Raw genomic sequence first — 14,946 nt, 5'->3', positions numbered from 1 at the left:
GCTAGGCCATTTAGGAGTGAAACTTTCATGCAAAAGTTACTGGAAATCTGGAATTCTCTCCTCAAAAGGCTGTGGATGCTGGGTCAATTAAAATTTTCAAAACTTATATCGATAGATTTTTGATACGTAACGGTTTCAAGGGATATGGAGCAAAGGTGGAAAAATGGAGTTAAGGTACAGATCAGATTGAATGGAGGAACAAGGTTGAGGGGCTGAATGGTCTACTCCTGTTCCTATGTTCCTATAGATAAGTGGCAGTCTAAGAACATAAAACAGATACAAGGGGAGGTGTTGGTGGTTGCCTTGTTTTAAAGTTACACTGTGCCTGTGTGATTGATTAGATTTGTTTCAAGATACAAGCCTTCTCAGGTATCATAGAAGTATCTATATCTCTGCAAAATTTTATACATCAATCTTTTGATTATTGCTGGCATTATAGATGAAGAAAAGTATTCAAAAGCAAATCAATATATAGAAATAATTTCAAACTGAATTGATATAGTCCTTCTTCCCCAATCCCAAGCAAGGTTACTCCATGCAATACATGTAATCCCTGAGCAAAAGAATTGGGAGGTGATCTGCACCATGGCCGCTGATAATGAAGCCCTTCAACTATGTGGTGTCTCAGGCAATACAATTTGGCTCTTCTGAATTCCCCTAAAGATCCCCTCTGCCCTAGCCATGAATTTGCATCTTTCTCTAATTTCTCTCCTATCTCCCCTCATGCCCTCTCCGATTCACCTTGACCATGAGACCCACCTCCTGCTCCCTCCACCCTGCTCCCACCAAACTGCTGACCACCCAATTTCACTTCCTGGCCCCCACGTGAGCTGATATTGTTAATGATTTCCTCTCCTCAGGTACTGTCCCCTCCCCTTCAAATCTGCCGTCATTACCCCCATCCTCAAAAAACCCACCCTTGACCTCTCTGTCCTTGCAAACTATCGCTCATCTCCAATCTCCCTTTCCTCTCCAAAGTCCTTGAATGTGTTGTCACCTTCCAAACCCATGCCCGCAATGCCATGTTTGAATCCCTCTAATCAAGTTTCCAACCCTGCCACAATATTGAAACAGCCCTTATCAAAGTCACAAATGAAATCCTATGTGACTGTAACCAAGGTAAACTATCCCTCCTCATCCTTCTTGATCTGTCTGTAGCCTTTGACGCGTCAACCACACCATCCTCCTCCAATGCCTCTCCTCCGTCATTCAGCTGGGTGGCACTGCACTCACCAAGTTCCATTCATATCTATCCAATCGTAGCAATGGTTTCTCTTCCCGCTCCCACACCCTTACCTCTAGAATCCCCCAAGGATCTATCCTTTGCCCCCTCCTATTTCTCATCTGCATGCTGCCCCTCAGCGACATCATCCAAAACACAACATCAGATTCCACTTGTACGTTGATGACACCCAGCTCTACCTCACCACCACCTCTCTCGACCCTTCCACTGTCTCTTATTTATCACACTGCTTGTCTGACATCCAGTACTAGATGAGCAAAACTTTCCTCCAACTAAATATTGGGAAGACCTAAGCCAGCGCCTTTGGTCTCCGCCGTAAACTCCATTCCCCAGCCACCAACTCCATCCCTCTCACTGGCCACTGTCTAAGGCTGAACCAGACTGTTTGCAACCTTCGCATCCTATTTGACCCTGAGATGAGCTTCCAACCACATATCCGCTCCATCACCATGGCCGCCTACGTCGCCCATCTCCGCCCCTGCCTCAGTTCATCTGCTGCTGAAACCCTCATCCATGCCTTTGTTACCTCTAGACTCGACTATTCCAATGCTCTCCTGGCTGGCCTCCCATCTTCCACCCTCCATAAACTTGAGCTCATCCAAAACTCTGCTGCTCGTATCCTAACTCGCACCAAGTCCCATTCTCCCATCATCCATGTGCTTGCTGACCTACTTTGGCTCCCGGTTCGGAATGCCTCGATTTAAAAATTCTCATCCTTGTTTTCAAATCCCTCCATGGCCTTGCCCCTCCCCATCTCTGTCGCCTCCTCCAGACCTACAACCCTCCGAGATCTCTGCACTCCTCTAATTCTTGCCCTTTGCGCATCCACAATTTTAATTACTCCACCATTGATGGTCGTGCCTTCACCTGCCTAGGCCCTAAGTTCTGGAATTCCCTCCCTAAACCTCTCCACCTCTCTAACTCTCCTCCTTTAAGACGCTCCTCAAAACCTACCTCTTTGACCAAGTTTTTGGTCACCAGTCCTAATATCTCCTTATGTGGCTCGGTGTCAAACTTTGTTTAAATATGCTCTTGTGAAGCGCCTTGGGACGTTTTACTCTGTTAAAGGTGCTATATAAATACATGTAGTTGTTATTGACGTTGTTGAATTTCTCTCCTTCCCTGTGAGGAGGAACCTGAATTCAATCAGTTCTACCATTCCAAGGTGTACACTACAGAACTGTTCGAGTGGGTTACCACTTTAACCAGATTGCTAATCAATAATTGTAAGAAAGAACCTGCATTTATATGGCGCCTTTTGTGACCTTAGAATGTCCCAAAGCGCTTCACAGGCAATTAAGTACTTTTGAAGTATAGCCACTGTTGTAATGTATGGTTAATGCAGCATCCAATTTATGTACAGCAATGAGATAAATGACCAGATAATCTATTTCAGTGTTCTTGATTGAGGGATGAATATTGGCAAGGACACCAGGAGAACTCTCCTGCTCTTCTTCAAATAATTCCACAGGGTCTTTTTGCCCACCTGAGAGAGCAGACAGGGCCTCAGAAAGACAGCACTGCCAACAATGCAGCACTCCCTCAGTACTGTACTAATGTGACAGCCTGGATTATGTTCTCAAGACCTGGAGTGAGGCTTGAACCTATCACCTTCTGACAGAGGCAAGCGTGCTACCACTGAGCGAACATCTTTGTTTTTGCGCAAGTTATACCCAGACTAACAGCCTTTCTACTGACCTACCTGTGGTATCTCAGATAGGCAATGAGAGATTGTAAGGGTACATTGCATAAGAGTCTCTGTTACATAAAAGAGAACCTTCTGCTATAAATGCAAGAGACCACTTCTGCATTAAAGAGGGTGGCCATTTGCACTAGCAATACATTTGAAGTGTTGAATAGTGTGTTTTCCAAATATCTGAAAATTCAATGTTTAAAATTTTTATGTCAATGAAAGGATTGAGGTAAACTCAAAATCAGAGGCTGCTGCTCGTGTCAACAATTAAGAGTTTAATTCTCCATAGAGTAAATCACAGCAAGAAAACATCATTATCATACAAGATATCACAGAGGTAAGCAAAATTGAAACCTAATGTCTGAGGTTGGCCTAAATTCAGAGGAGCAACTAAGCGTTCCCTTGACTTTTAGCATCATCTGATGCGTAACACAGGGCCATTAAACTTGGAATTATTATGACTTTTGACCCCTGTTTAAATACAGGTTAAGAGAATGCAGTGAAAAAGGGGATTTTGTTGTTTTTCTCACAAATTTTCTCTTCCCCCTTTCCCTCCTATTGCTGTTTATTCCTTGCTGGGACACAGTTCCAAGGACACTGGTCATCCTCCAGTATTTGGCCTGCATGGCCATTATTCATGTATGAGCCTGGCCAGTGATTGTTGGAAGGTTAATCAACAATGGAGGGCATCGCATCCAAGCCCACTCCTGTCCTCATCTAATGACCACACACATGCAGGGATTGCTAGAAAATGATCATGGAACACTATCTGATTTCCCCGTCTCTAACCCAGGACCCTCAAGATGAATTGTAGTGCCCCTACTGCTATCCTGGTTGAGGTCAGCTGGTCTGTATGGCTCAGATATTCAGTAGATAAATATAAATTTGTAAATATATCTTTACTAATATAATGAATATTAACAACTAAACCTAGCTGAGACAAAATCAGAACAAAGTATATTCTACTCACCTTGACAACAGGAACACTAAAGTTAGCATAAATGAAAGCAGTTGACCCTCCAGCTTCCACTGTACTCAACTAAAACAGAACACAAGATTGTACATGAGAACTCCTTCCCCATAAATGTTAAATCAGTATCATGGCTATGAAGAGACAAGATAAACAATCAAAGTGGCATAATGTCGCGTGTTTGTATTTTTATATCATTACTTGAAACCAAATTGTACTGATTGAACTAAGCGACTCCAATCATACCTGTTGTCCTACTGTGGAATAAAGCAGCTTAATGATTTGAACAAAACTGCGCCTCATCCAGTTTTAACTCAGTCTGCCTTCAGAGAGATTAAAGAAGACGGGTCTGGGTCAAATGTCTGGGTCAGGTGACAGGGGAGTTCTATTGTTACTCTCCCGGTCATGCTAATATACCAATAGATATACGGAAATGTGAGTTAACACATAAAATTAGGATGGTTATCGGAACAATTGACACCACTGAACTCAAGAACGTATCTATGGCAGACTCGAATTCATAACACACTTACACAATTGCTTCCACCTACTTACTTTGGCTATTGCACTTGGAATGGCTGAAGAAATCCTGAGTTTAAAAAAGAACAAAAAATGGCCATGTTTAGCTACTGTACATGTGTACACATATCTGCATGCAAATGCACACACACGTGCATAATCCTTGCAGTTTCTTTCTCTTTTTTAACTTTCAAACTCAGGATTTCTTCAGCATGCTATGGGAGGCCAGCACCAGTTGGAGAACAGAGCTGCTATTCTCCCACCCATTGCCACCTTCACTGAAAACCATCTATAGACTAATTGGGCAACTTTCAGAATTGACAGAAAATTGAGGGGCAGATTCAAAAATGAATTTTGCTGAATCTGCCATCTGTTTGTACACTAGACAGAGCTGAGAGGCACAAAACGGAAAATCCCATCAATGGAATGTTATACCCTATAGGTCCTTTGTAACATGGGAAGAGAGTAATGTTTTTTGGGGGGTATAAAGTCTATCGGTCCATTTAGTGTACCTTTCCAAACCTCCCATCAGGTTGCATACTGCGATTCTAGAACTAATCACCCTGAATACTATTAACTTATAGGAACTCATCCAGTCGTCCTTTAAAACTTGCCATGGTTTTCTGTCCCCCCACACCTGCTGATAGTCTGTTGCAAATTTCTATCTTCCTATTAATGAAAATATGTTGCTTGTGCTTTTTTTTTGATACCGTTAACTTTAAACAGTGTCATCTAGTCCTGAAATCCTGGCAGAAGAACTCTCCTAGATCTAATTTCTCCATGCCCTTAAAAATCTTAACAACCTCTGTCAAGTCCCTCCTCATCCTCCACTCATCAAGAGAATAAATTCCCAGTGTGGACAATATTTACCCGTAACTCAGCACCCCCAGTTCAGCAGTCATCACCGTCTGGTGTCCCTCTATTAATTCTATATCCTTTCTGTAATACAGAGACCAAACTAAATACAGTACTCCTGATACACCAGGGCCAGATAAACTTCAAAATCATTTCCTTAGACTTATAAATCAAACCACAAGCTGTACATCTCAGCATTTTATTTGCGTTCTTGACCCCCTGTGAACAATGAACCAAGAGTTTTAACAACCTATCCAAAAAAAAACCAGATCTCTTTCCTCTTACTATCCTGTTAGCTCAATCACATTACCATTTAATGAGTACTCCACATTCTTACTTCTTTCACCTAACCTCATAACTTTACACTCATCAGTATTGAACTCCAGCTGCAACTTCACTGTCCACTGACCTAGCTTGTCTAGATCCCTTTGGATTATTGCACATTGTTTAGCATCATTAGCCGCTGCACCCAGTTTGGTGTCATCAGCAATCTTGGACAATATTCCTTTCTGTAATCATTTATAAAACATTCACACCAACATCTATGAAACTTTACTGGCAACCTGTCTCTATTCTGATATTCTGGGAAATAATACACAACACTGGGACAGGAGAGTAAATAGGGCAAAATATATAAATTTCCACATCCCCTCCAAAAAAGGAAAACATAACATAAATCGTTATCTGCTAGTAGATGGCACATTAGTCAACTGCAAATATATGAAAAATAACAACGATAAAAACTTGCATTTATATAGCACCTTTTACATAGTAAAACATCTCAAGGTGCTTCATAGGAACGATTTTCAAACAAAATTTGACACCGAGCCACATAAGGAGACATGTGACCAAAAGCTTGGTCAAAGAGGTACGTTTTAAGGAGCGTTTTAAAGGCAGAGAGAGTGATATAGATGTGGAGAGGTTTAGGGAGGGAATTCCAGAACTTAGGGCCTAGGCAGCTGAAGGCACGAACGCCAATGGTGAAGCGATGAAAATCGGGGATGCGCAACAGGCAAGAACTGGAGCAATGCAGAGATCGTGGAGGATTGTAGAGCTGGAGGAGGTTACAGATATAAGGAGGGGCGAGGCCATAGAGGGATTTGAAAACAAGGATGAGAATTTTAAAATTGAGGTGTTGCTGGACTGGGAGCCAATGTAGGTCAGTGAGCACAAAAATACTTACATATATCATGAATGTTGCCACCCTATTTCCAGACTTCAATTTATATAGTGGACTGTTAGGTGACTAATGCAAACAAAAAGAAAAAAACTTTTGAACAAATATTCTGAACATTAACTGATGGAGTAAATTAATTATTTGTGACTAGGGGTGAGTGACCCAAGCCAAAGTCTTGAAAAGTCATTCCTAAAGCCAGTGCAATATCTTGTATAAACTATTAGTCACTTACAAAAAGGGAGGATTAGTATTTATTTCCTTACCTTAGTCCAGAGACCATTTGAAATCATTTAAAATTTACAGCTACCACTGTAATTAGTGACAAAAGTACCCATTATTTCTTGATGTACATTTATCTTATAAACATTCTGTACAATTGTGACTGTTGTTCAGTTTATATGAGCAAACAGTCCTTTGTAACATAATACACTACTATAACATACACTGTAACATGCTACACATACTATAATACACTCTAATAAACTATAACATACATGTACTGTTAAAACTCCAATACATCATAACATATTACAAGCATCGAAATGCACCTAATACACTAACATCTATTGTAACATACTTTAACACACTAAAACATGTTAGACATACTCTAATACACTATAACATAACAACATAAGAAATAGGAGCAGGAGAAGACCATATGCACCCCCGACCCTGCTCCACCATTCAATCAGATTATGGGTGATCTTCGACCTCAACTCCGCTTTCCTGCCCAATCCCCATATCCCTTGATTCCCCTAGACTCCAAAAATCTATCTATCTCAGCCTTGAACATATTCAATGACTCAGCATCCACAGCCATCCGTGGTAGAGAATTCCAAAGATTCACAACCCTCTGAGTAAAGAAATTCCTCCTCATCTCAGTCTTAAATGGCCGACCCCTCATCCTGCGACTATGCCCCTTAGTTCTTGACTCCTCAGCCAGGGGAAACAGCCTCTCAGCATCTACCCTGTCAAGCCCCCTCAGAATCTTATATGTTTCAATGAGATCACCTCTCATTCTTTGAAACTCTGGAGAGTATAGGCCCATTCTACCCAATTTCTCCTCATAGGGCAACCCTCCCAGGAATTAATCTAGTGAACCTTTGTTGCACCGCCTCTAAGGCAAGTATATCCTTCATTAGATAAGGAGAGCAAAACTGTACACAGTACTCCAGGTGAGGTCTCACCAAAGCCCTGTACAGCTGTGGTAAGACTACCTTACTCTTGAACTCCAACCCCCTTGCAATAAAGGCCAACATGCCATTTGCCTTCCTAATTGCTTACTGTACCTGTATTCTAACTTATTGTGTTTCTTGTACGAGGACACCAAATCCCTCTGAATACCAACATTTAATAATTTCTCACTATTTAAAAAATACTCTGTTTTTCTATTCTTCCTACCAAAGTGAATAGCCTCACATTTCCCCACATTATACTCAATCTGCCACCTTCTTGCCCACTCACTTAACCTGTCTATATCCCTTTGCAGACTCTTTGTGTCCTCCTCACAGCTTACTTTCCCACCTAGCTTTGTATCGTCAGCAAACTTGGATACATTACACTCGGTCGGTCCCCTCCTCTAAGTCATTAATATAGATTGTAAATAGCTGAGGCCCAAGCACTGATCCTTGCGGCACCCCACTAGTAACAACCTGCCAACCTGAAAATGAGCCGTTTATTCCTATTCTCTGTTTTCTGTCCTTTAACCAATCCTCTATCCATGCTAATATATTACCCCCAACCCCATGAGCCCTTATCTTGCGTAACAACCTTTTGTGTGGCAGCTTATCGAATGCCTCTTGAAAATCCAAATATACTACATCCACTGGTTCCCCTTTATCTACCCTGCTAGTTACATCCTCAAAAAAGTCTAATAAATTTGTCAAACACGATTTCCCTTTCATAAAACCATGTTGACTCTGCCTAATCATATTATCATTTTCTGAGTGCCCCGTTACCACTTCCTTAATAATGGACTCCAGCATTTTCCCAACGCCTGATATCAGGCTAACTGGTCTGTAGTTCTGTTTTATCTCTCTCCTTCCTTTCTTGAATAGCGAGGGTCTCATTTGCTACCTTCCAATACACTGGGACCATTCTAGAATCTAGGGCATTTTGGAAGATCATAACCAATGTGTCCACTATCTCTGCAGCCACCTCTTTTAGAACCCTCAGATGTAGGTCATAAGGTCCAAGGGATTTATTGGCTTTTAGTCCCATTAGTTTCTCAAGTACTTTTTCTCTACTGATATTAATTACTTTAAGTTCCTCACACTCATTAACTCCTTGGTTCCCCACTATTTCTGGTATGCTTTTTGTGTCTTCTACTGTGAAGACAGATACAAAATATTTGTTTAACGTCTCTGCCATTTCCTGGTTCCCCATTATAATTTCTCCTGTCTCAGCCTCTAGGGGACCCACATTTACTTTTTTACTCTCCTCTTTACATACTTGTAGAAACTCTTACAATCCTTTTTTATATTTCTTGCTAGTTTACTTTCATATTCTATTTTCTCCCTTTTTATCAATTTTTTGGTTGTCCTTTGCTGGTTTCTAAAACTCTCCCAATCCTCAGACTTACTAGTTTTCTTGGCAACTTTATCGGCCTCTTCTTTTAATCTAATACTATCCTTAACTTCTTTAGTTAGCCACGGATGGATCACTTTTCCCGTGGAGTTTTTATTTCTCAATGGAATGTATATTCGTTGAGAATGTTGAGATATTTCTTTAAATGTTCGCCGTTGCTTATCAACTGTCATACCCATACCGTTATGGCAGCTGGGGAATTTAAATTCAGTTAATTAAATAAAATCTGGAATAAAAAGCTAGTATCAATAATAGTGTCCATGAAACTACCAGATTATCGTAAAAACCCATCTAGTTCACTAATGCCCTTTAGGAAAGGAAACCTGCCATCCTTACCCGGTCTGGATTATATGTGACTCCAGACCCACAGCAATGTGGTAGATTTTTAACTGCCCTCTGAAATGGTCTGGCAAGCCACTCAGTTGTACAATCCCGCTACAAGAAGACATACAGACTGCAGTGGTTTAAGAAGGCGGCTCACCACCACCTTCTCAAGGTCAATTAGGGATGGGCAATAAATGTCGGCCTTGCCAGTGATGCCCACATCTCATGAATGAATAAAAAAAAACCTTTAATCTAATTTCCCAATCTGTCTTAACCAACTCGTCACTCGTACCTATGTAATTGGCTTTATTTAAGTTTAAGACTCCAGCTTCTGACCTAAGTACGTCACTCTCAAAATCAATGTGAAATTTTATCATATTATGATCACTCTTCTCCAGAGGATCCTTTACTGTGAGATTACTAATTAACCTTTTCTCATTACACAATACAAGATCTAAAATAGCCTGTTCCCTGGTTGGTTCCATGACGTATTGTTCTGGGAAACTGTCTTGAATGCATTCCATGAACTCGTCCTCCAGACTACCTTTGCCAATTTGATTTGTTCATATTACATATTTTGTAATACACACTAATACAATATAACATACTACATGTACTAATACCCTATAACACATTGCATGTTCTATAGGACAGTCTAATGCACAATATTATATTACACTTACTGTAACACACTAATATGTTATAACATAATACACAGTCTGTAACACACTGTAGTACACTGTAACATACTACAGATAGTCTAGTAAATTATAACATGCTATACGTACTGTAGTATTCTCTAATACACTATATTATATACACATACTGTAACACACTCTAACACAGTATAACATATATACAGGTTGTAATACATATCAATAACAAAATAAACTGTAGTACTCACTGTTGCATGGTCAAAGTGGGGCTCATAGTGACCTCCAATCCCATAGTTTACTACCTGGAGATACTCTGCATAAGGCTGCTGCACATTTAAGCCAGTAAGATGGGCAATTCGCTGATCCAGCTTGCTGATCACTGGGTCCACGGTGTCTTTGAGCCAGGCACTGTGAAATAACATGCAAAAAAATGTTCATGTTTACTGAGAAGAACAAACAACTAATGGTGCCTCCCATTAGATTGTGAATATAGTAGTTATTGAGAGAGCCATGCTGAAGGGGATGAAAATGCTCACGAGTAAGGACTATAAATGGTAACTCCTAGAACTATCTCAAAGTAACACCAAAAATATATGAAAACTCAGCAAAGACACAAGGAAAAAGACATGCATTGTTTTAAAAAGAGATCGATCATCAGTGCTTATACTAGTGATGAGCGGCATGTTCCAAGTGGTTCCTGGTTAAAGAAAGAACTTACATTTATATAGCACCTTCCCAAAACACTTCACAGCCAACTAATTACTTTTGCAATGATTCAGCTCTGTGTTTTGTAGATGCTGCGGTCTTCAATTCACATGACCTTTGCATCCTCCCTCTTCATTCGATCTTCAGCTGCAAAGTCTTCTGTCATTTTGGTCCCACACTCTGGAAAGGTCTCCCTAAACCCATTTCCCTTGCTACCTTTCTCCCCTCCTTCAACAGCCTCTTCAACACCACTTTTGACCATGCCTTTGCTTCCTACTCATATCTTCCCACCCCTGCTTGGTGACCTCTTTGAAGTGCTTTGGGCTGACACTGACCTGGGTTTTTTGCTTCTGCTCTTGCCAGCCTATGACTTTCCTTTACATTAAAATGAATGGGAGGACAATTGATGCTTGGTGAGTGCACGAGTGGAAAAACCCAGGCTTTTACATTAAAGACGCTATATAGGTGTAAATTGTGTAATGATTCACAGGCATTGTGTATTAAAATAAATATCCCAGCTAGAGTAAGTCTTCTGTACAATATTCTTATTGTGCTCATTATTAATATGTGTTACTGAACAAAACACATTCTGTCACCTACAGACAAACAGAGGATGAAGCTGAATATTAAAGATGTTTTTTCCATGTTATGAGTACTAAGCTGAGGAATCAAATAACTAGACAATGATCACAATTGTTATTTTCAATACTTCAGATGGGACAATTCACTAGAGTGAACTTAATTAGCTTAGCTTGTTAAACCTCATGGAATGTTCTGCTTTAAATTTGATGGTGATTGTGAAAGAATCACTAATATTGGAACTCTACCAACAAATAATCTGCCAGAACTATACAGGTTTTTTAAATTAAAAATAATTAATAGAAAAAATGGAGTAAAAAATGACTACATTTCCAAGATAGTGTGTGGCATGGTGACCAGATGGGATTGGGCCACTGTGGCAGACCCGACAGACAAGGTGGATGAAGATAGCAGTGATCTAGCGTAAGAATTAAACGTTTTTTTAAATCCTTTAGCTGGGATGACTGCATATATTAAATCTAAATAAGGAACACGGTTTTTAGCCAAAGGCTGACATGAGCCATCACAGAGTAAAATCAAAATAAAGACAAAGTTAGAGACAGACTAACCTACTGACAGGTAAGGAATGTAGTTGTGTTATTACAGCTGGGAAGCTGCAGGATCTTGCTGACAGACACCATATTATTACCTCTTACTGATCCGATATTCCACTGCAGCCTGCTTCTCCCCTGAGGCCACCACTGATCTCTGCAACTGTTGACCCGAGAAAACAGTGTCAGTATATTTGCGTTCAATCAGCCAGCAATCAATGTTAAAATTCCTACGCTAAATTATCTTAAGCATTGGGCAGTTATAGTTTTGCTGAGCATGTACAGATGGAAAGCTTTAAAAATCATATGTTTCTAAACACACATCACCCAAACATCTTGCAGGACATTCACTGACACACTTGCTGCTTTCTTGCAGGAGAAGGTGGCACATAACAGGACTAGGCTGAGATTGTAACCTCATCCTATAGGGGATCACAAGGGGGAGGCAGCAAGTGGCAGTGGCTCCATGGAACATGAGCCTGCTGTCCTCTCTCAGGATGACAGCATTCCTGTCCCACCCCTGCCACTCCCCCCATTGCCCTTGCTGTTGCCCGTCAGCTAGCCAGCCCACTCCCTGTAGAGTATTGCAGCTTTATTCAAGTATAGGAAACCTCCAAAATGCATCAGCAGCCAGAACAAATCATTCAGCAATTAACCAGTAACTCCTACATAATCCCTTTAAATAGCACCGGTGGTGGTGGTGGTGGGGGGGGGGGTCCTTCACGCCGTTTAAGACCTGATTAGCTGTGCGAGGTTAAGACAGTGAGTTGGCTGAAGTGTGGAGTTCCTTTATAGCAGCGATCCCTTTTAATCAACGTTGCACACTGATTAACGTCATAATCTCCCTATGCTGCCGGCGGTCTTGCGCAAACACCTTTACCAAGATGGTGTCCTGCGCATGTCACGCTGGAAGTGTGCACGTGCATCTCGGACGCCATTTTCGGTGCTTAGGTGCCCACGTAGTGCCTACAAAACAGGCGCTACACGGCCCAATTTCGCCCCAACTATGCTTTAAAGTTCCTCATTTGTGTATTTTCTCACTTCCGTGAAAGAAAACAGATGACAGTTAAAAGTTAAATTCAGTTACCGTTATGGTCAACCACTAATGCCATCACCATGAACTCAACAAGAAGAACAGCATGTAATATCTGAACTACAACAATAACTTGCGTTTAAATGGCAGCTTTAACATAGTGAATGTTCAAACGCTTTACGGAGGAGAAACGGGCACTGAGTTTTATTGGAAGGAATTCTTTTCAATTCATATCTCTTCCCTTTTTTATTTCTTATTCCTGCCAAGTACTATTCTCCAAATGACAGGAAGGCAAGTGTCCTGCTTTCAGTTTTCTGTCAATGCTGCAATTGAAGATGAGGAGATATGGCAGAGCGTCCAAGGTTGATTCACCCTATGATTGTCCTCAGTCTCATTTCTGCTTGGCACCTCTTCAAGGTGACTAGGCTGAGATTGTGACATCATCCTATAGGGAATCGCGAGAACTAACTCAAAACCGACCATTTCCTGGCGTGTCTATTTCAGATATCACAGGTATTTAGCATGATAATATAGATCTTTAAAAATTTAGAATTATTGAAGATCCTGGTCATAACGTAACAGGAAGTTTGACTCTGAGTCTGAATTCCTGCCTCAATCTGTTTTATACACATTGGTCTAAAAAATCTTTGGCCATTCCGGCGGACTCCCATTCCTTTTTCTCTCCCGAAATGTATTACCTCACTTATGCTGTTTGCTCATTCCGCTAACCATCTATGTCTTCCTGACGTCTTTTACAGTCCTCTTCACTCTTTGCCAAAATTTCTACTTTTGTGTTGCCAGTAAATTTTGAAATTGTGTTCTCTATAACCCAAGTCCAAACCAGTAGACCCAGCATTGACCCCTGGAGAGCACCACTTCCAACCCTTCCCCAGTCCGAGTGACACCTACTTACCCTAGCTTTTTGCTTGCTGTCTATCAAGCAATTTTTTACCCTTGTTGCTGTATTTCCTCTAAAAGCACAAACCTGAATTTTTCTAACAAGCCTCTTGTGCGACACCTTATATACAACATCTACTGCATTGCCTTTATCTATCTGATTGGTACCTTCTTCACAAACTATTACATTTATCAAATAAGTAATTTGCAATTTGCAAACTAGAAACAGATGAGCTCTCATCCCTGGTTCTATCCACCTTCAAACTTCCAACAGATGTTTGAGGTAAACAGAGAGGTAGGACTAAAAAGAATATGGACCTCAAGTCATAACAGGGGCTGCACTTTAAAAGTAGTTCATTAGTTGTGAAGGAGATATAGGGAATGCTGTAGATGTAGTACATATGAATTTCAGAAAGTATTCAATAAACATTCTGGGACGTCCTAAGCACACGATATGGTAACTATAACAAAGTTTGTTCATTCTTTCATCTGTAACTATGTTGTGATATTTGGAACTTCACTGATTTTTCTCACAAATTTCTTCCTTTTTCCCTTAAGTAGGTAACCTTCATCTCACCATTGATGGCCGTGCCTTCAGCCATCAAGGCCTGAAACTCTGGAACTTCCTCCCTAAATGTCTCCCCCTCCCCACCTCTCTTCTTCTTTAAGACCCTTTTTAAAACTTACCTCTTTGACCAAGCTTTTAGTCAAGCCTCCTAATATTGCCATCTTTGGCTTGGTCTATATTTTAGTTTTATTACACCTTGGGACATTATCCTCCATTAATGGCACTATATAAATGCAAGTTGTTGTTGTTGATTTTTACTTAGGTGCAGATCCACAATCATTGGCAGCCCACCAGTAGCTCATCCAAGTGAGCCGTACAGACATCAAGGCAGCATTTGAGTGAGTGTGGCACCAAGGAGCCCTAGTAAAATTGAAGTCAATGGGAAACAGGGGGAAAACTCCAGTGGCTGGAGTCCTACCTAGCACAAAGGAAGATGGTAGTGGTTGTTGGTGGCCAATAATCTCAGCCCCAGGACATTGCTGCAGGAGTTCCTCAAGGCAGTGTCCTAAGCCCAACCATCTTCAGCTGCTTCATCAATGACCTTCCCTCCATCATAAGGTCAGAAATGGGGATGTTCGCTGATGGTTGCA

At 41.0% G+C, this 14,946-nt stretch overlaps 1 protein-coding gene across 2 annotated transcripts in view; it reads right to left on the bottom strand.

Moving 5' to 3' along the window:
* Nucleotides 1-14,946, bottom strand: part of p4ha3 (prolyl 4-hydroxylase, alpha polypeptide III) — a 66,525-nt gene that overhangs the window by 13,714 nt on the left and 37,865 nt on the right. Inside the window, exons 8-11 of one of the 2 annotated variants that reach the window (XM_067985382.1) lie at nucleotides 11,957-12,021; nucleotides 10,272-10,431; nucleotides 6,464-6,526; nucleotides 3,907-3,975 (exon numbers count right to left, since the gene is read on the bottom strand). In XM_067985382.1, the coding sequence (XP_067841483.1) occupies nucleotides 3,907-3,975; nucleotides 6,464-6,526; nucleotides 10,272-10,431; nucleotides 11,957-12,021 (357 nt within the window). The remainder of the gene's footprint in view (nucleotides 1-3,906; nucleotides 3,976-6,463; nucleotides 6,527-10,271; nucleotides 10,432-11,956; nucleotides 12,022-14,946) is intronic. The other variant, XM_067985383.1, reaches the window with a different exon arrangement.

The sequence above is a fragment of the Heptranchias perlo genome, chromosome 6 (assembly GCF_035084215.1).
Source record: "Heptranchias perlo isolate sHepPer1 chromosome 6, sHepPer1.hap1, whole genome shotgun sequence".
Lineage (NCBI taxonomy): Eukaryota > Metazoa > Chordata > Chondrichthyes > Hexanchiformes > Hexanchidae > Heptranchias > Heptranchias perlo.
This window is presented reverse-complemented; position numbering and strand designations above follow the sequence as displayed.